Below are 21763 nucleotides of genomic sequence, written 5' to 3'. Positions count from 1 at the left end.
TTTCCCTCATAAGCATCAAATATATATTAGCTCATAAGACATGAGGAGTTTTCCCTTTCTTACTTTGTACACGAAAAAACAAAAAACGATAAACAAAATGAAGAGCATTCTCAACTATACACAGTGATGTTCTGAACAATATATCAGCAAGGCAAATTGGACGGGATAACAACAAATTATATTGGATAAAACTTTACGGTTGAAAACTGGATAATAACACCTCTCTTTTCGACATATTTACGGAAGCCCATAAGACTTTATATGTCCTGCAAGATTTCTGCCACCAGCAATAACAGTTGACCCAGATCGATCAACTTCTGGCACCACAGAGAACATAAACCTGATTGCCCTGTTTACAATTGATCGTAATTTATCTGCAATAACAGAGAACCAAAAAAATCAGAGCCAGAATCACATGCTTCTTGTTAAAAAATCCATAACCTCATCCTCCAACGTGCAAACTAGTTTTGTTATTGGCAAAAAACCTAAGCAATGAGATTTCCCAGTAGAGATTTCCCAGTAGACCACTTTAATCTCAATCACATATAACCAAAATCCTCAAACACAATTGGTAAAGTTGAGGCAAGTTATGAAAGCTTGTCCTATATTTTACACACAAAATGGCTATAAGTAATTTTCATAATTTAACAAATGGAGCCTAAAGGAATTTGAGGAAGGATTCAGACATGATCATTACCTCCATGCTTCGGTTAGATCATGTCAGCTTTGAGCGCACTCAAATGGGTGCAAGCTTCCTTCAGCAAACTCATGTATACGAAAATGCTCCAGAATTTCAGAACGGCTGTACCTAACATAAATGGCATTAGTCATTGGATGAAAGAGAGGATTTCAACACCATGGGCAACAACACATATAATCTGAAATGAAACTTTGGATTAGACTAGTTAAAAGATCTAAAATTCCATGTGCACAATTGTGGATTCATTTTTCTCCCAGGACATGTTTGTATTAATCTCACAGTTTGAAGCACGTCTTATACATGTTGAGATTAAGTTTGGGAATTTCAGGTTTGAATGGGAAACCAGAGCACTCAGCAAGAACATGGGCTTGAATTCAGAGCAAAGAGAGTGAAAGGTCTGGCTGGCAACAATTTCCTGTGAAACATTCTATTAGTGGCAGAGGAGGAGACGACTGAGGTCGTGGGATGGCAGAAAATACAGTTCGGGAATGTACACGGTTAGAAACGTTGTATAACTCCAATAAAGCAATTTGGAAGCTATCACTAGATACCACTGACCTAGTTAGTTGGGATGTGGTTGAGCATGGCTGATCAAATGTATGTGTGTGTGTGTGTGTGTGTGTTAATTCATCAATGCTCCAAACAAAATTAAAGAAATCACACAAAAGCACGAAAATGTTTAGTTTTGTTCAAAAATATTTTATGCAACATACTTATAAAAAGCACTTTTTCTTTGTAACAAATGGGATAATCACATAGACTTGGGAATTTTATAAGCCTTACAGGATAGTTTCACGATTATGAGTTAATCTGCGCTGATTGGCTTCCATCGCTACCAAAATGTCAGCAGTTTCTGGCCCTGCGGATCCACCAGCAACAATAGATGGGACTGAGGCACTTGGTGTCCATATCTAGAATAATGAACCACAGAAAATTCAGATATGATTTCATAATTGCCAGCTGCAGACCACCCCAAAAGAAAAAGAAAAGGGCTGATTTAATAATACCCACTTTTATTGTGTTGTCAATTCCACTAGTTGCCACAACACAATCAAATGGATGGCACTGTACACAGTTCACAACTGCAGAGAGGCATGAAAAAGTGTTACTCAATGAAACTACTATAGGAAGTCAGTAGTCCCATTATTTTCCGTCACAGGGGAAAACATTACCAGCTTCATCTCCTTGAAGCATTTTTATCAGTCTACCAGTTCGCTTCTCCCAGATAAACCATCTGCCATCATCACTTCCACTAGTGATATATTCGCCTGCAAATCAATACAGATAAGAAAATGACCACAAAATATTTATAGTTACTACCGGTTTCCTGCAAACTCAAACTCGTTCTTATACATGAGATAAATGATATAACTCATTAGTACAAAGGTAAATCCACAATGGATGTTTCACTAAAATAATAAACATAAGCACCATTACATTGATTCAATTTTATTTATTTATTTAATTATTTTGATTGGAAACAGAAACTTTTATTCAATAATGAAAGATAAATTACACGAAAAAGCCATCTATGCTCAACAGACAAACCAGAAAGATTTCTAACATCAGCTCATGGCTAACTACCAATCTTTCTACATTAAACTGAAGGTAATATCCCTGACATGCATGAGGAGACCAATCAAGCGAAGACTAAGAGATCCACAACATATCATGCAGGGACTACAAGATCCACTTTTGAAAAACAGATGTTAAGGGTTGGGCTCTACATTAACACCTTAATACTTGAGACCTACAAACCACCCTGTCAAGCAACAACAATGACACTGACAAAATCATCAATGTCATGTCTCCACCTAGTGATCAGATCCAAGACACCAAAAATATATTTTAGGATGTCATGTAGCACTTTTATGACGAGGCATTGAGGTATCTCTGCTATGTAGATTCATCTAAAGGAAGTAACCACACACTACGACAGAGGTTAACATTTCACAAAAAAATGTAAATTGCGCACATTTAATAGTAACATTCAATACCAAGAATGACTCAGAACTAATATGATCAAGACTCAACTTGCATTGTATCCTTATGCAATGAAGAGCAACACCAAAAACAAGTACCTCTCTGGCCAAGAAAGCTGGCCTGTTTTATGTCAGTTCCAACATTACAATGGCCAACATATCTCTGTTTCATATCAATAACTGCCTCAGGCTGCAATATAAATTTAAAAAGAAAATAAACATGTATTAAATTGAAGAAATCATTTTAATGATGTTACAGAAGAAAACAAGAGGATTTAACTTTGAGGCAATCCTGCAAAAGTAAAGGCAATTTACAAAAGAACTTGGCATGCGAAAAATGGACTGTTCTAAGCAAAGGGTGATGCAGAACAGAAAAAGAACAGAAGAAAATGAAATAGAAGTAAAAGTAAACTAATGACAAGTTCAACTACAATCTTTATATAGGCAACCTCATAATATTAAAATATCCAACGTATCCTGAAATAGACTGTAAGTTATATAAATAAAGTTAAATATATAATTAAACTCCTCTAAACTGATTTCTATCCTTGTGCCTAAGCCTAAAAATACCAATTTTCTTCTTGCATCCTTCAATTAAGGGCATATGAAGACTTCTCATGAAAAAAAGGGCAGAAAAGAATCTGTGACTACAAAATCAATACCTAAAATGAGGCTTAAAGAAAAAATTAGCACAATTGCATATATGTTCAGGCATGTCCAAAGGTGACTAAAAGGCAGCACTACATGTTATCACTTTGAAAGCACCAGAACTTTACATCATAAGAATGAAAGCAACCTGATATAGCAGCCTTTCATTTTGAGATGACGAAGAAGGGGATCCACATGAGCCGTTTGAACCACCTACTTCTCTAGCAGAATCACTTCTTCGATGAATTCTCAGGTTTAAACTTCCTTGTAGTATATTGGGCTCGACGTCATGCTCTTCATCACCTGATATCGACGTTTCAAAGTCAACCTCCACTTCCTCATCATAATCAGAATCTTCTCTCTCAGATCTTGGACCATCTTGTGAAGCATCACTATTACCCTCCGATCGATAAAGTATGTCACTCAGTGACAGTACTCTTCCACCTCGAGGTTCAGACCTGGGTGCTCCATCATTTGGCTTACCATTTCTTTCAGATTCAGCTGGCCATGAAACTACAGAGTTAGAATCTTGTGACAAAGAATTAATATAAAGATATCATAAATATAATGACTTATTAAGAAATACAATTGACACTCCAGTATGCTACCCTAGTTATTTAAAAAGACAGCAACAATAGAAAGAATGTACTACTGTAGTGGATAAAAAGGCAAAACATAATCAACTTATAAAGGCAAAATGTTTTAGCTCTAGCCTGCTTATAAAGGTCAAACCAGTACTACGGTAATGGATAAAAGGCGAAACATAAGGCAAAACATAATCAACTTTCGGGACAGCTATTAGAGGCTGATCAATTGACAATCTATCTGGGAAATGAAGGAATGTACCAAGACACTGAAAGTCACAAACCTGCAGCAAGATCCCTTTTTACATGCTCCAATCGGTCTGCTACTTCAGAATTTGATGGAGCCAAAGATTGGGCTGCGATAGCAAAGTCTAGAGCTTCTTTATGTTTAGCCAACTGCAAGGAAATATCAATTACCAACCAAAAATTGCTTAACAAACACAAATACAGGTTCAACCTCATCACAGTTTCCTTTTTCAGCCATAAACTAACAAATAGTTCCTAAACATTATAGGCTAAAAATCTAGGCCCTCAAGACAACAACAGAAATGGATGGTCTAAGCTAAATCCATAAGTAATTTATAAATCCAAGCCAAAAAAGCACCAAATATCGTGTGTGTCATTCTATGGTGACTGAGCCATGACAGGACCTATGAGGCATTGGTGTGAAAACTTTATAACAGCTTTACATCTCTACACATTACTTTCTGGAACCCATAACACAGAGAATGTGCTACTGTCTTTATAGCATCAAAGCTGTGAATACTCCTAATTTTCAAATTAAGTTCTTCAACCCTTTTTTTTTTTTTTCTGGACGAAAATTATAATAAATTGTTTAGTCTGAGAATGTAGGTTTGTCAAGTAAACCCTTGCTTTTGCGGAAGGTCTGTGAACAAGAGGAGTTTGAGAAAATAATTAGGAAATTGCAATTGGGTCAAAGCATATTTGGGGCACATAATTTATTACGTGACACATAATCTAACAAGAACAATTGAGTGCAAGTCCAAATTTTTTGAAACTATCAGATCTATGATCTCAGCTCAGGGATGACAAGGAAATCATGACCAGATGGGAGAAGGAATAGATTCTCAAAGCAAAATGTTCTATTGCATCTTAGGTAACACCTATTCACTTAGAAAAATATTGGTTCTCTTGAGCTCAAACCATGCTGGCCTACAGAAGACTTAATTTAGATGTAGCTACATGAAATAATTTGTAAAATGTCATAATGACTTTAGACCTACAAAAAGAAAACAAATAAAACATTCCAGTAAATTGGCCAATTGGGAAAACCAGGATGACTGCAAAGGCAATGTTAACTTAAGTGGCTGGATTGGTCACAACATTTGGCGACTGCAACACGATGGCTAACCAAATTCATACACTCAACTGCAGTAAGCACCACAAATTTACCTGTGATAAAGCTTCAGACATATAGTAATGAGCTCTGAAAGAGGAGCTATCGATTCTCCGAGCATTATAACAATCTCTTATGGCCATATGAACATCATTTTTCCACTTGCGCTGGGAAAAGAAAAAGGAAAAAATAATTAAATAAAGGAAAATATCAAACTAATGAATAATGTTCCCAACCAAGTAATTTCGCAAATTATCAAGAGAACCTTGAGCAACAATGCGGCACGAATACATAAACAATCATGCTTCAGTTTAAGCCCAATATCACAACCACATCCATCCAACACCTCATTGCACGCCTCAATACCATAAAAATACTCTGCCCCCTCCTCCAAGGATTTATCCGCAATTTCAATTAGTTTCCTGCACTTTGCAAGCTGAAACAACTATATTAGATAGCCAAAAAGGGTTAACAAAGAAACACCAGCTATAACCAATTCTTTTTGGCAAAGCCTATATAAAAATGACAAGGATACAAGTATAACTAAACAAGAAAAGATCCACACCCTAGCAGTGACATTGCCCCTTTTAGGAACACCATTTGTGAAGATCTTGGATGCTGGTTGATGCAGTTCTACCCCACTGAGTATAGGAGTGAGGCTCATTAACTTCGAAACATCTCCAGAAGTATACTGCACAGCACTCCCACTAGCTGGAAATTGCAAAACCAATCAAAATTGTTAGCTGGACATTATTAATATGATACAACCAGATGGAAAGAAAATTGACAAAGCAGAAAGTGATATCTAAAAAGCGCTTGTTGTCACAAATAGTCCAAGCATAAATTGAATCTGCATCTGAATCAATGATAAATTAAGCAATTTTGATCCTATAAACTACATCCGTAAATCACACCATTCAACTGCATTAGCAGAATAAGAATCAAGGCTAATTAACATACCATGATTTACATTCATCAAATATACATGCTCCCCACTATAACTAAGTAGAACCTCTTCTCCATCTGGACTAAATGCAACATGAGTCAAATGCATGCTTGCACGTCCCTGAAAAAAGAAGACACCTTTCTTCAAAATATATTTGATAAACTAATTGTTAAATTACTTCAGCTCAAACATACTAATAAACATCCAAAACTTCCGTTGACCATTTCTTGTTCCCCTTCCTAAAACAGGTTGGATATGAGGGGAAGAAGATTAGGATAACATGAAGAAAAAAAAATTTCCTTTAAAAAGATAAAAATAAGTCATAACCATAATAACTGAAAGAGTCCCCATGTTTTTGGGGTTGAGAGAAAGATGTGGCAATCACCCTCCAACGAAGCCTAAGCAAGACTTCAAGATTAAATTTTCTGCTAAACACTGCAACACCGTTGACTTAAACTACTATAATATATTGAAAAAGTACTAAACATCCAAAAGTTTAATCAAATAGCAGGACATAAGCACAACCCTCATATATTTTACCCCCCCAAAAAAAAAACAACATTGGAGGTTTTTATAATGACAGAAAGCAGTTTGCTAATTAAGAACTTTGAACTAACACGATCAGAGAGGTGCATTGGACAGAAATAGTTAACACAAGGTGGCGGCGTTGTCCTTTTCCGACAGGATGTCAGTGGCGGTAGCATCCTTCTATCATATAAGCGCGCAAACGCATCACTGCAAATATTCACAACGAGAAATCAGCTGAAATTGAAGAGCAGCAAGAAAGTACATAACGTCATTGACACAGCAAGTAAATACCTTCCACCAACTAGGAGCAAATGAGGCCTAGTGGAACTGATATCACAAGATTTCAAAGCAAAAGTTTGTTTCGGAGGATCTGCCAGTGACTTCTTTGCTCCACACCGCAAGTCAAGCTGCCATTAAGAACTATATGTGAAACCAATGATTTCCCAGTAATTATGGCAGAGAGGCAAATGCAAAGCACCTAAAGTTTCTGGCTCCAAAACAAACCTACGCAAGTAACTTTGCTGAATTTTTTTAAAGCAACAGACAAAGCTCCCTAGTTACAAAGTGCTGAACTACAATTAATATTTTAGGCAGAGCTCACAAAAATCAAAACTACAGAAACTAACTGGAGAATCAGACAGTGAATAAAGCAATGAACCCACAAGAGAGCCTACTGTGTAAAGGATCAAGCTGTTGCCTACTAATTGGGCTCTTTGACTCACACTTGCCCCAAATAAGATTCCTCGATATAGGCTTTGCATGTAAATTCACAATTGTATTATTGATACATTTTGAGAGTATAGAAAGAAGAAAGCAAATATTCACTGAGATAAAAGATTTAATTGGTAGTTCCTTAATCAACCTAAGCATATTATCAGTCAATCGTGGACATGCCACACTTGAGAAATCGCATCATGATTAAAAGAAAGATTTCACATCTAAGAACCCATTCCGGTGCCTGGTGAAGACTAAAGATAGCTACTTCCGTGTATCGAAAATATGAAATTAGGTTTTAGTTTTCTCTCGTTTCCTTCATCTTTCGTTCCCACTTTATATACTAACTTGCTATTAGATTATCTTTTCCACACAAAAATGGCACTACATTTAATTATAAAAAATTAAAAATTAAAATAAAACCACTATTTTAATTTAACATCCCTAACCCACTCTAGAATTCCATCTAATTTTATAACTAGATAGAAGGGAGCATCTCCAACATGCTTCTCATGTGTGAAAAGGTAAAATATGCATGTGTGTGTATTCAATAGAAAATTTGGCAAATATGCATGCCAAATTATGAGATATTGCAGAAATACAAAGAGATCAACAAGTCTACAAAAATGCCTAGCTAAACCAGTTGCTAAAGCCTTTATTTAGCAGGACAGCTAAAATCCTCTACCAAGGAAATTTGATGTTTTCATATAAACAAAGATGAACATAAAAAAGTCTAATTAACATAAGTGCTTACTAAAACATTTCGACATTCTTGATGGGTGGATCCAGCAGGAGGGCATGAAGTTCCCTCTCGAAAGTCATGCTGTCTCAAAGTTCCATCTTCACTTGCACTCCATACTACATTGGGATTTCCAACTTCAACCTGCAATGAAACTGTGAGACCCTAGCAAGTATAAGCAAGGTAAATATTCATAAAACAATGAACAACCCAACAATGCATTAACTTTCTTTCCATGCCAATATAACTACCATAAACAAATTTAACATCAAGTTTTTCTATATGCTGGAATCTTACAGCTAACTTTTTAACTCTTCTAGTATGGCATTGATACAGAGCTGATGGAGCGATAGCATTATCATCAGTTCCTCTCCCACTCAAATGAGACAAATTAAATAATCGAACCTGCAGAAAGATAAGCAAGTTAACTTATAATCAGTATTTAACTGTCAGCAAAAAGCATTCAACATTTGCAATTTATAAATATCCAAACATTACTTCTGCATCTCCAGCTCCGGAGACCACAAGCTCATCAGAAGTTTCAGGGACAAATTTTGTACAAAATATGTTCGCACAGTGCCCAGTCTCTATAGAATGCAAAAGCTTCCGACTAGCATAGCTCCAGATATTTATCTGCAGAGTATTGTGGAGGCATTAATAACATTTTCATGTTGCAAAACATGTACAAAAACATGTCCCAAGGTTCCATCTTCACTAGCCCTTTAAGAAGCATTACCGAGTTTTTGACCTCAACAACAAAAGATCATTCCAATGTAAAAGAAGACTTAACTTCTGCTAAGCACCATATATCTCATCCATATTTCCTTATCCATGAAGAGATAGCCACATAAAGAGCAATCTAATGCAATGAGAAAATAGTTTTCGATGAAGAAATATACGACCCGTCAGATTTTAGTTCCGAAGCATATTAACACATATATCCAAGCCAATAGGATGAAACTAGGAAGTATTCTGCATCCTTAACTATGTACAATAATACTTCACACACCATACCAGTATCCTCTATTTTGTGCTACCAATATGTCACTTAGGAAATGTTATGAGTAACAATATGAAATCAAGTAATTAACATACCCGTGTGTCATCTGATCCAGATATCAATAGTGAACCTCTAGAATTCCAAGCGATAGAATTGACACAACCCTGATGCCCCTGTAGAGAGAGAGAGAGAGAGAGAGAGAGAGAGAGAGAGAGAGAGAGAGAGAGTCATTAAATGACAATTATAGATAAGCAACCGCTTTTGTTTTCCGACTCAATGGAATTTTTTCCATGGCACATGTCCAAAGAAAAATTCAGAAATATACTCAAAAGGTGAATTAAGAAATACTCACTAAAATTAGTATACACAGCCAAAATTTCATATATCCTAACCACAACTGCCCACCGGAAGCTTAAGATTAGAAATCATACTAGTTTGATGTACCAAAGAACTTAAGCACCAAATAAGATTTGCACCATTGTAGTTGTACGTATATGTCAAGAATGAAGTTTCACCAATAAGACACTCTACAATCTATACACTACTTTTATCTGTTTAGGACATTTACAGCACAGATATCTTTCTCCTCAGGTTGAAAAAGTGCCTCTCTGAACAACGTGATATGATGAACCCCAGTAAGACATCTAGGTTCCCCAAATTGTAGGAACTCATAAATAATGACCACGGCAAGCCCCAAATGCAGAAGTTTAATTGGCAGTTGTCCCCCAAACACCACAAGAAGTTCACCCAGATGCCTTGGAAGTGTCATTACAGTCTCCAACTCATCCTGAGAGTGAATCTCTTAAGTTGAGTACAATTGAGGCGGTGTTTGCCCAACTAGCTACTTAATTCAGTCTTGTCTCTAAAAAATTCCTAAGAAACAATTTGATAATATTTGAAATTGAGTGGATTTACAATAGTTTAACTCACCAATGAACACTAGCATTCATTGAGAACTAGTTTTCAGTGGAACCATGTTTTCTCTAACTGTAAATCCACAAATAACAGCTGAAGAACCAGTATGTTACTTCGCTTTTTTTTTTCTTTCCTTTTTTAAAAGCAAAAGTGCAAAACTAAGAACACACGACTGACCGATCTCTCAACTCTGCCTATAGGCAATAAAATTACATCATTCGTGTATTTGGTGGTAACAATGAGAATTACCAGTAAAATATTACAACATTCTGTGAATACTTACCATTAACACATTTCAATTGCCTTAGATTACCACACTCTCTACTTCACACAAAAATTCACATGTACTGAAATTTTTTGAGTCTTTGGCAGAATAATATTAGCTGGAAGCGAATTGAAATGGTGCATAGCTATAACATGGCATAAATAAACAAAATTGAAGCCAACCTCCAATTCTCTTTCCTGAGAAAGCCTTCGAACCAACGACGAGTGCATCTGCAAGCTGTGATTGCCATTCTACACACACCAAAAATTATTCATCGCATCACAAACAAAAAACACAAGCGAATTGCGAAAGCTTAAGCAACCACAATTCCAAACGCGAACGCGAGAGAGAGAGGAAATATACGTTGCGAACGTCGACGTATCGGCTCTCAATCAAGTCGTGGATGTTACCGTCGTGAAAAGGCACACCCTCCATTGATGAGAGAAAAAAGCCGAAACCGAAACGCGATCGTGTAGGGTCCGATAATCTCAGTCAGCTACTTGCAGAAGAAGCGCTTCTCGATTCTTCTTCCACAGCTTTTTATTCAATTTGTCCAATCTTTTAAGGAACACGAACACTCGGCTTTTTCCTGAAAATTGTTTGATTTAATTTTATTCATTTTACAGTTTCTAATATATATTTTTCACAAGGACGCAATCACGATTTATTTTATTTTTATTATTTGTGTAAAAAACTTATAGTGTGATCGTGTCGTCTGGGAGCGCGCATTTTCCACCTTCTAGGAAGCTCGACGGCTGTGATACGTTTGCGTTGTGTTCAAGCGCCGTTGATCTTCTTTTTTGGGCGGTGATTGATATGGCTGAAACTTGGCGCTTGACTTAGGTTCTGCATTCGGGACCTACTATATCGTCATGTATTGTTTGTTACCTCTAAGTGGGCCAGCGGTATGTCGTTTTCTAAAAGTGCTGTTTTATGGACCAAACGACGAGGCTTGGGCCAGCACTGTATAGCCAGAATTTTACCATGTTTGGGCTTAAACATTTGATACTTTTGGAGCTTTCTTTCGCGCTGCACAATTAGAAGCCCAGATGTTCGGCGAGGGCTCAAAAAAGCACACGAAAAACTCATGACGGATATTTGAATTATCTGGGTCTTTTCAAAGCCCGAATCATCATCAGCAAATATTAGTGATATATCATGCAACTTATATTTTCTTTTGTAATCACATTTGCATGATAATAAACATCATATAATTGCAGGATACTACATTGATATAGGCATATGAGTCAATCAAAAATGACGAATAAGCTTTATTAAGTTTGAGATATTGGAGAAAACTAGAGTTCAAATACTTTATTTGTCAAATTTACATAAAATTACACATTTAGTAGTCATCGTGGCCAACATATTGAGAGTATATATCAAATTTTGCTTACATTTATACGTTGGGCTTTTGTGGCTTTAAGATAAAATATCTTCACGGATCAGACAAGTCGGATGATGCCATACAGGTTGGCATGTGGTTTGAGGGAAATGATTTCTTATTGACCCATCTTATGTACACACTTTCTCCGTACTGTTGCAACACACTACCCAAACATTGGAGTTTTGTACTTCTTTGGGGTTTTTCTGCTCTATTTGTTCCTTATACCGAGATATGCTCACATTCCCAATCTCATCACTTATTTTATCTACGCTAATTTCTTGCCACTCAAGTATTTTCAAAACCAAGAACAGATTAACCATCGTCTTTCACTGAAAGCATTTAATTTACCGGAAAAAAAAAGAGAGAGCAGCTTCTTGTTAGCACGTCACTCTTTTAGTGGACGTTTCAATGGACGTTGTAAACACTTCGCTAGTCTACCAGTGAAGTAAATGAGTCCAAGTGTGATTATCTATTCATGTAACCTTCACCACTTAATTTTTTTTATTTAACATCAAATAAGAAATTTCACTTGTGATTTATCAGCCAGTTAATTTTGTGCAGATGATTATTGATATTAAACACAACATCTTTGCATTTCAAGAAACAAATGCCCATCTTTGTAACAGCTTTACATAATTATTTGATGCTGCTTGTTAGCCATTTTGATTTGAAGTAAGAGTTAAGATTATACATGTGTTACATCATAGGGTTATTTTACATTATTCCTCCCACCCGCACCCGTGCCCTTCATGCACATATATTTTCCTCTCACTAATAATGCAAAACTCAGTGGTCCCTTCACCATCAAAACAGCATCACATCACATCCATCATCTACAATTTTAAAGGAGTTCTGCAACAACATAATTTGAACAAAACAAAACCCTAAAGGAATCCACACAAACACATCGCTATCTCAATATCATAAATGCGTGCATGCGACGTAAGTACATATACATCAGGACAACAAATAACACCAACCAACATAAATTTACATCAACCAAAACCCTTAGGATAATCACAGTAAAATCTTCAAATAATAGTGCCAATACAGTGAAATTTCCATATTTGTTTTTTGGCTGCCTCTGTTCACATAGCTGTCTTGAATTGAATTTGCATAAAATGGTTGGTTTTGGAGATGGAATTGGGGCCCCTTTTGGCAAGTTGCATGATGGAGTGGAGAAGGCCTTCTCTTGCTCGTGCAAACTTGTAAATCAGATAAAGTAAAAAAGAAGAGAGAAACCCTACACAAGATGAACATGACAAGTAAACAAAAAAAGTGTGAAGAAAGTGAAGTTTGGGACCCAAAAACAACCCAAGGGGCGTGCACTCTTCTCTTTCTTGGGGCCCCTCTTCAGAATAAACAAAGTCTTTCAATCCACCCCATGCCCAGGTGCGGATGTCACTTTCTCTTAAACCTAAAAGAAATCATTCACCTCCCTTTATTGGGGCATAATGTAAAGCACTCTCTTTTCTTCTTCCCTTGGTTTTGAGAGAAAATATCACAAAACCAAAACTCTCTGCTGATTTCCCACTCCAATCATTGAGGAAATACTCTTCGGAGGGATTCAAGCTCTTCTTCCTCTCCACTTGCTGCTACAAATTTAACCACACCTTAGCTGGAACCTCTTATGTCAGACCATATCCACAAGCAACTCATGTACACCGGACTTATTTTCAATAATCACGTTAACAATTACTAATCAACAATACTTGAGAATGACAGAGTAAAGTGCCCACTAGAAACAACGCTGGAACGGACATATCCGAACTCAGAGAGAATCAAGTCCGAAGGCCTTGGCTTTGAGCTTCAATGACTTTAAATAGTGGATGGCTTCGTCAAGCACCACCATTGCATCCTTCCCCTTGCCGCCAGGAATTATGTTCTGCAGAATGTTCACAGTTTCACGTATTTTTTCCTTTCTCATCTTCTTGTTGCTGGATAAGGAATCCACTTCTCTGAACCCAGAACTTCGGTTGCAGGCACAACTGGATTCTGCATCATCCTCTAACTCCAACGATCGGTTGGGTTTCATGGAACTCGCAGTGTCCATTATGGATGGTACCTCACCATAACCTCCATCAAATAGCTTCCGCTTTTTAGTCATTCCAGCAGAACTAGCAACTTCTTCGGTCCTTTCTTCAAACCAATTTTTCTTATCATGAACTGTCATTGTACTGGGGGAATGACCTGTGCTAGTAACTTCATCGTCCTCTTCGGTATAATCACTATCACCATCTGAGTAGAGCAAGGCATTCAGTTCTTCTGTGTCTTCATGCATCTCACTTTGAGCACCACTTTCATCGTTTCCTTTCAGCTCATCAGTCAAATTTGCTCCTGATAGATTTTTCAAATCTCTTCCAGTTTGAGGATCATCCCCGTTCAAATAATAAGCCCCTTGTTGGTTTGGATTCCAAGAAGTACGGCACAGCAAAGGATTCACAATCCCAGAACCAAAGACAAAAGTTGTTTGATCCCCTGACGAATTGTTAACAAGAAGTCTCTTTTGTTCACAGACAGAGTCTGCATTGGGTACCAATGTGTCCCCCGGACTTTCATAACGGCAAGCAGAAAGTTTCTCTCTGAGAACAGAGTGTGCAGCAGGCACAAAGGCCTGTCTGATACGGGGTAAGCAATAGAACCAACCGTGAGGTTCATTTGGTCTGCCAATTTGTGGATGGGGCAACTCAGGAGATGCATATGCTGGCGAAGTACCATTTGGCACAGGCATATTAGGGCCAGGGTTACCATATGCAGAAATGAAGTTTTGTTGCCCCAAGCCATGTGGAGCACCGAAGGAATTTGGATCGGGAGGTTGCCAGCGAAGATGCAGCTGAGGAATCCACGTTCCAAAATCTTCACCCATCCAACTAAAACAAATACCTAAAAATTAAATAAATTTTTTTAGAAACTTAAAGATTAAAAAAACCAAGAACAATAAATAATGATGTATCAAATGGACAATATAAAACATACCAGAAGGACGTATGTACAACTAGAAACAGCTGATTTATGTCTCTCTTTCAGCAACAATGAAATAAACTAAAAACGCCAGCTTAAACTTGAACACAAAAGCGCAGAATCTTCCTACGTTACAGGTTTGAGCAAATGACGAAAATATTCAGCCTGGAAAATACCCAAGAATCATATTAGGCATCATCAACCACTGCCAAGCATGAAAAAATAAAAAGGAATCTACAGAAAATGAACGGATAAATTCGAAACACGAAACAGGTGAATCTGATTCTTCTCTCTTAAACGTACTGGCAACAAGTATTAAATTATCCTTGACTAACCTGGCAATCCTGGAGAGGTTGAAAGCATGCTATAACTCTAACAATTATGGTGGCGCTCCCATCAATCCCATTTTCATGTTTCAAAGCCCGAAATCTTGTTTGGCTCGCTGCTTGGCACACCATAACTAAACAACTTCCCGGCACTTGAATATTTTGGGAATGAGAACAGTCTTCCAAACAACAACAATTCCACCACACGGCAAAACCCAAAACTAGATTGAGCAGACTGATAGACAAGAAAGAGAGACTGAACCAGCAAAACAAGCAGGGTTGGTTGATGAATGAGACCGAAAGAGAGATAATATGAAAAGGGTTGATGATGTAAAGCAAAAGTTAACCAACTACAAGAAAATGAATATGGACTGAAACAGAACTTCAGCAAAAGGTTTCGGATTTTTCTGATTCAACTAATCTGACGAACATAACAAGGAACGACGATGAAGAAAGTGGATCCCATGGAAACTATCAGGTAAGAAAGACTAAGAAAATTGAAGGATTGTTATTAAACGCTCACAGCTCGGTAAAAAAGAACAATTACAGAATAACTCTACAGTAAAGGTTCAAAGAGATGACTTTGCGAAAAACATCAACAGAGAGACTCAGACACCACCGCATGCTGTTCTGGTCTTACCCAAAAGCTAATTTATCGATCTCGACCACTTCTTCCTCTATCCCCTGCAATGGAAAATCAGTCTATCAGGCACAGTTCTCTAGCTATTTCACTTGGTTTTGTGCTGAGGCAAGCTTTGCCTGCTCAAAACTCAATTTTTATCAAAATGTTTGTGTTTTCTTAACACGAAAAAAATTCCCTTTTCATTTTCCGGCGAACCAAACTGGGAGTCGAGATCCAAAAAAACATGAACAAATCCACCATTCCGCCATTAAAAATTACGAGATTGAAGAGACAACTTACAGTGTACGAAAACCCAATTCGAGAACAAGATTGGTTAAGCCGTGCGTGAGAGAGCAAGATCGAATTACAGAACTCAGGAAGCTTTCAGAAGAAGCAGAGGAAAGTGGGTCTGAGAGAGGAGAGAGTAGGGAATGCAAATACAGTCAAAAACTAACCGTGGGGAGAGCACGGAGGCTGAGATTATATAGAAATGAATTTTACCGAAATGTCCCTGGTTGGGGGGTGTCAATTTCCTTTTTGTTTTTTTAAATTTTTTTTTTTTTGGCGACAAAAGATAGATAAAGGGTGTTGGGGTGGCCCCGTGACCGTGGGTGGTTTTATCATCACCCTCACCTGGAGTTAGCATTTGAGTCAGGTCAAATAGTCAACGGCCGTATTGACCACGTTGTTGGGTTCGAACCAAACACGGCCTTAACTCTGGTTGGCTTCTTCCGTCTCAGTGTTGGGACGCTTCTGCTGTACTGCACACGTGTCTTGTTTCTCTTCTTCGTGCATCTCATCATTTTCTATCTTTAAATTTCCTAAAATACCCTTATGGTATCATTTAGAATGATCGCGTATTTGCCCTTCTCATTATCATTTTGGTAAGCATTAGTTAGGTTTTATCATACTTGCTATTTTTGGTATAACTTTGCCCTTTTTTCTTATTCTGGAAATGGAGGTCTTGAATTGAATTATACTTATAGTCCTACCACCGAAAGCAGAAAATTAGAACTCGCTTGGTATGATTTTACTTATTTCTTTCCAAAATTTGCATTCGAAACCTATTTCAAATGACAAATGAATGGTTTATGTTTTTTTTAATTTTTTATAATGCAATATTCAAACTATTTTAATGTATAAAGAGGGAGATCGAATTGAAATGTAATACTGCCTTTGTCAACTTACCTTATTTATGATAATTTATCAATAATAAACTTTAACAAGCCTCGTCAAATTTGTCATATTTGTCACTTTGTTTTCTAACTTTTTTTGGTTACATTGGAAGAAATAAATCCTACTAGAGTTCGATCCTGAGTGCGATGGGGAAGGGGGAATCCACCACTACTGTGGTGGGAACACATTGACTTAGTTCTCTAACTTTCAATTCAACTCAAACTATTTTCTTAACTTTATTCCGCGTATTGACAATTTTTATAGAAGAAAACAAAACACATTAAGAAGTTGTTATTTACAACCACAGTTTTTCATTGTGCAACCAAAAACTTATATTTCATTGTTTTCATTATTTTTGCCTTAAAAAACAAAGTATTCTTTAGCACTTACCACTTTATTGTTAGGTCCCTTATTTTAAAATTAACAAAAGAGTACTTACTTTAAGATTTCATACATTAGCGACTATCAACAGTTCATGCATAACTTGTATACATAAAAGTTATTACATTTTTGCCCTTATAAGTGATAAACTCGAGTTGAATATCATCCTTTTATCTTGATATCATGAGAACCACTTAAGGTGGTAACATGAATGGAAACATATTAGGTGCTCTCACTTTTCAGTATGCCACAAACGGTGAAATGATGCAAGGCAGGGCAAAAGGGATGGTGGAAGAAGAAGGAAAGGCAAATTAGGGCAAATGTATATACAGGTTATAAAGATTAAAAAAAATTAATAATAATAATAAAAGGATGGCATCCAATGTTTTACATGAACACCAATAATTTGGAGCTTGACCATTCAAACACACGAATTATAGATGCATTTATGGGGGTCCCACTGATCTGGATTGGGTAATGTGATATCCAAGACTCACACTCCGCCTGACATATTGCATCTCTTCTCTTTGCTACTATTTATCCATCAATGTCCTCTTTCAGTGTTAGGGTTAGGGTTAGGGTTAGGGGGTGGTTAAAAGGCCAATAGGCCTAGACCCCGCCACATATAGAGTACAATAATACTTTTCATTGATGTGCCTCAACCATCAAAGTAGCCATCAATTGGTTGGCCCAAACCAAGAGTGAAGAGTCGGGAGCATTTGATTAAGCTTAATCACCCTATGATTTACCACATGGTTCACATTTATTTAATCAAAGCATGTATTTCTTTCGGAAAATCAAAATTAGGATCATTTTATGTTTTTGCTTCAAAAGATGTATAGTTTTGTTGTTATCCTACCAAAGACGACATTCAATTGCACGTCCAGAGTAATTTTTCACACTTTTTTTTTTATATGTAATTGTGTCAAGCGCATCTCCAAGAGTACTACGAAACTTTTTTCATCAAAAAATGATACTAAAACTTGACTCTTTATAAATGAGGAGTTCTTTCTCACAACAATTGAGATTTTAACACTTCTCAAATTCAACAATTGCTATTTTCATGGGACACAATTTTTATTATTATTTTGGTCGGATGCTCTTCCTTAATTATTGATTAAAAACACAAAAATAAAAAACCAAAAGCGACTAGTATAGTAATAATTTTAAATATAACTTACATTAATAATAAGATAAATGGTTCGACATAGGCAGACAAGTGAAGAATAATTATTATTTTTTTTAAAAAATTCCCTTATTTAATTAAACTGCAAAATTTATCATAGGATTCTAATTTGATATGTGACAGACTTTAAACAACGAGACCACACAGACAGGGGCCTGCATTAAAAAAAAGTATGAAGAAAAAGAAGTGGAGCAAGAAGAAGCTAAACCCTAGTGGCTAGTGCCCACTGTGGTTAAACCAAAAAATATATAATAATAAAAAGGTAGACCCATGATTTGATCAGCTGAAAGAGATCTTAAGGCACAGATAAGAAGATCTAAAGGACCTAATTATAAATGTATTTAGGGTTTATTTAATTGGCAATAATATACATACTTTCATGCCCTCTTGTTTGGAGTGGAGGGAACAATGGCCACGCCCAATCAAGTCTCTTCCTCCCCTCCCAATCTCATTGGGTCGACCCTTTTGGTGGCACTGAAACACTCTCCCTTGTACAAACTACAAAATGAGATGTAAAGCAAGGATTCTTTGTTCAATGTTCATCTCAAAAACAAGTGTTTTTATTTTTTTTTATTTTTAAAAGAAAAAGAAATATTGCTTTCCTCCGCACGTCTTATGTGTTATTTAATCATCATAGCCACTTTGAATATCAGAGAATTTTATACTTTATGATCTTTCAAGAATAAATTTGTTGAATGGTGGTTGTGGATTGACCACTTGACTAAAGTCCTTTTGTAGCACGAATTTTTATTATTATTTATTTTGTTTTGTTTCTAAAGTTCAAGCTTAGCAGCTTACCCACCAAGAAGAAAGGAATGGATGATTCTGTGTAATGCATTTGGGCTGAGTACAAATCACAGCTAGTGGACCCTCCATTTTCTGTGGAGTCCGGCGGTTTTATGTTTTCTTTCTAAAAACAATACATTATTGGTATGTGGTTAATGTGCTTTGCTTCAAATTTATGGAGGGGGAATCGAATTTGTGTGAAAGCGTTCGGCACACTGATATGATCAACTCGTTAAATTCGTATATACTTTATTGAGCTAATTTTGTCATAATCTTTTTAAATCGTTGGGACTTTTGGTCCTTTTTGTCTAATTGGATGTTAATATTCTCAAATGAGGGAGCCGATGCGCATGGGACATTGTTAACAGATTAAGATACAATAAACAAATTAATTAAAACGAACAAATCCAAGCTTATAAGGACCAACAATTTGTTTAAATCTAGTCTTGATTTAACAGTCTAATAAAGTATATATGTTCTTAAGCTAAGAATGTAAAGATGTATGTTGGTGTACATGGTTTTATGATTGACATAAATGATTTGTTTCAACAAATAATCAAATGCATATGCTTTTAGGGTTTAACTTGCCTTCAAATCACATATAGCACAAGCTCCTTCACAATCATGGTGAAAGCAATGGACAACTTCTATCAAGCATGATAGATGCACATTCTTAAATTAAATAAACTGTAAGCACTTGATTGGGACATTTTATTTGATCTTGAAATGTTTTATGTTCATGTTTCAATTTTTTTATATTAAATTATTATCTTTTTCAAGATGCATTAAACGAGAGCAGTTCTCAACAAAATTTATTTGAAGACATTAGAGTTGTTATTGACACTTTGAAAAAATTATCATGCACTTCATAGAAATTGTTATTCTTTTATAAGGGGAGAGACATGTAATTTATCGCTTTCGTTGTTATAAAAGATGAGTACATAATGATTTTTTTTGAAGTGCCTAACAGCTTCCAAATATATGATATTAACTTATACAACATTTTGGATTGTTTGATATGATAGACAGTACTGCATATTACAACCTTCTATTGAAAAAAAAAACAAAAACAAAGGAAGAGTTGATAGAGCCAGACATCTGAAGATTAGAGACGTGAAACGTATCACGTTGTGATTGACATGAATTTTATATAATTTTATTTATAGAAAAGAGAGGGAGAGAGAATTTCTTTAGGAGAGACCATTGTGATTAAAGTTAATTAACATGTATTTGAGTTTGGTGGGGGAGCGTGGGACATGAGACCATGGAGCCATTTGGTTGTGGAATCTCCAACAAAAACATCCACGCTTAGAAAGCTAAAACAATACTCTCTCCACCAGCCCGCACTAAAAGCTCATATGCCGTGCTTTTCATAAAAATAAAAACACAAAACCACAAAATAAAAGGAAAGAGAGCAAAAAAGTGCAGGAATCCATGCCCTCTCTCTCCCTCCTCCCATATTTTATGGCAACATACATACCACCCACTTTCTTAGACTTTTTTCCACCTTAACTTTATTTATTAATTTACCCAAAGAAAATGTCCCATTACGTAGTGTCAACCCTCTCCATCTCTTTGTTTAATTAGGTGTGTTTGGAAGTTAATATAGTAGTTGTTCGAGATTGCACGATTGATTAAGTTGGTGTGGTTAGGCTTGAAATTTACATCATCAAACACGTGCAACCAAGCACGCCTCCATGAAAAGAAAGAAAAATATGGAATTATGATGGGCAAGTTTCAAGTGTCTTCCTCTAATTATTAAGGTTCTGATGTAAGGTTTGGTGCTTATATAATTGGTTTTGGTTGAGGCCATTTATCAGACCTAATTATTTAGCATTTGTGGGTAGTTATATGTTTTTGTTAGAAGCATATAAAAATATAAGTATTCGGTTTTAGATTTCCACTAAACTACGTACATATTCTTAATTTGGTAATATGATGTAACGAGTTTTATATAAAGTTAAAGGATCATATCTGTGCTCCCAAGTGGTCTTGGATTCAAGGCTCTACGATATCCGTGTGTGTCGGTTTCCCCACCTTTCCTTTTCTAACTTAGTGAAAAATAGATTTTGGTCAATTTGAACATAAAAATGGTTTGAAATATCTTGTTGCACGCCAATGTCCCTTGGATGGCAAGAAAATAGAAACTTTGGCATCACAATCTATAGATGTGATGTTGAAGAGGTAAACTTCTCATCTACCCACTAGTTAAGATAGAGTTGAAATTAAGCGAAAGAGTTGGGACCTTTTGAGGTAGCACCAATTATATGGTGTTTGAAAAAAAAAATCGAACAAGAGGAAATATTGATGGTTATAAACTTCTAATCATGCCAGCCCTATATCATTGGACCCGAACACACTACGCACATCCATTGAACATTAGGCATCGCAAGTCAACAAAAGAAATAGTAACACTATGGCATTGGCGCTCCAATCAATACAATTCACAAAACCGATGTCGAGAATGATATTGATGTGCGGCATAAGAGGATGTGGATGACGTTAATCATCTTGGAAAAAATATGAAAGAAAAAAATATGTTTGAAATAACACATTAACT

At 36.3% G+C, this 21763-nt stretch overlaps 2 protein-coding genes across 3 annotated transcripts; both read right to left on the bottom strand.

Moving 5' to 3' along the window:
• On the bottom strand, positions 1-10994 carry ASG2 (transducin family protein / WD-40 repeat family protein). Of its 2 annotated transcripts, none has more exons than XM_089045362.1 (20): positions 10742-10994; positions 10561-10629; positions 9294-9371; positions 8697-8831; positions 8496-8603; positions 8214-8342; positions 7037-7152; positions 6835-6952; positions 6232-6337; positions 5837-5982; positions 5537-5707; positions 5328-5438; positions 4199-4310; positions 3479-3831; positions 2782-2872; positions 1873-1968; positions 1712-1782; positions 1484-1611; positions 698-802; positions 1-374 (listed from the first exon to the last, which is right to left on the bottom strand). In XM_089045362.1, exons 1-19 carry the CDS (start codon positions 10811-10813, stop codon positions 721-723), a joined length of 2292 nt encoding a protein of 763 aa, XP_088901488.1. In that variant the 5' UTR covers positions 10814-10994; the 3' UTR covers positions 1-374; positions 698-720. The 2 variants fall into 2 exon arrangements, with proteins under 2 accessions (XP_088901488.1, XP_016647902.2); XM_016792416.2 differs by having other exon boundaries at positions 698-808; positions 10742-10986.
• A 1664-nt stretch (positions 10995-12658) lies between these two features.
• On the bottom strand, positions 12659-16132 carry LOC103319607 (transcription factor bHLH145). The gene is made up of 4 exons (XM_016792257.2): positions 15975-16132; positions 15062-15736; positions 14742-14891; positions 12659-14648 (listed from the first exon to the last, which is right to left on the bottom strand). The coding sequence occupies exon 4, from the start codon at positions 14629-14631 to the stop codon at positions 13537-13539; it is 1095 nt and encodes a 364-aa protein (XP_016647743.2). The 5' UTR covers positions 14632-14648; positions 14742-14891; positions 15062-15736; positions 15975-16132; the 3' UTR covers positions 12659-13536.
• Positions 16133-21763: the final 5631 nt, after the last annotated feature.

The sequence above is a fragment of the Prunus mume genome, linkage group LG2 (genome assembly GCF_029339155.1).
Source record: "Prunus mume cultivar Tortuosa linkage group LG2, ASM2933915v1, whole genome shotgun sequence".
In the NCBI taxonomy this organism is placed as follows: Eukaryota; Viridiplantae; Streptophyta; class Magnoliopsida; order Rosales; family Rosaceae; genus Prunus; species Prunus mume.
Note: the sequence above shows the minus strand (reverse complement) of the source record. Positions and strands in the feature narration are given on the sequence as shown.

What these genes read in the sequence shown, in the direction of transcription:
- ASG2 (XM_016792416.2), bottom strand. Translation starts at nt 10,813, where the DNA reads ATGGAGGGTGTGCCTTTTCACGACGGTAACATCCACGACTTGATTGAG. An exon ending in TTGCTCCTAGTTGGTGGAAG is followed by an intron (nt 6,953 to 7,036) that starts GTATTTACTTGC and finishes GAATATTTGCAG; the next exon opens with TGATGCGTTTGCGCGCTTAT. An exon ending in GAATTGACAACACAATAAAA is followed by an intron (nt 1,612 to 1,711) that starts GTGGGTATTATT and finishes TCATTATTCTAG; the next exon opens with ATATGGACACCAAGTGCCTC.
- LOC103319607 (XM_016792257.2), bottom strand. Translation starts at nt 14,631, where the DNA reads ATGGGTGAAGATTTTGGAACGTGGATTCCTCAGCTGCATCTTCGCTGG.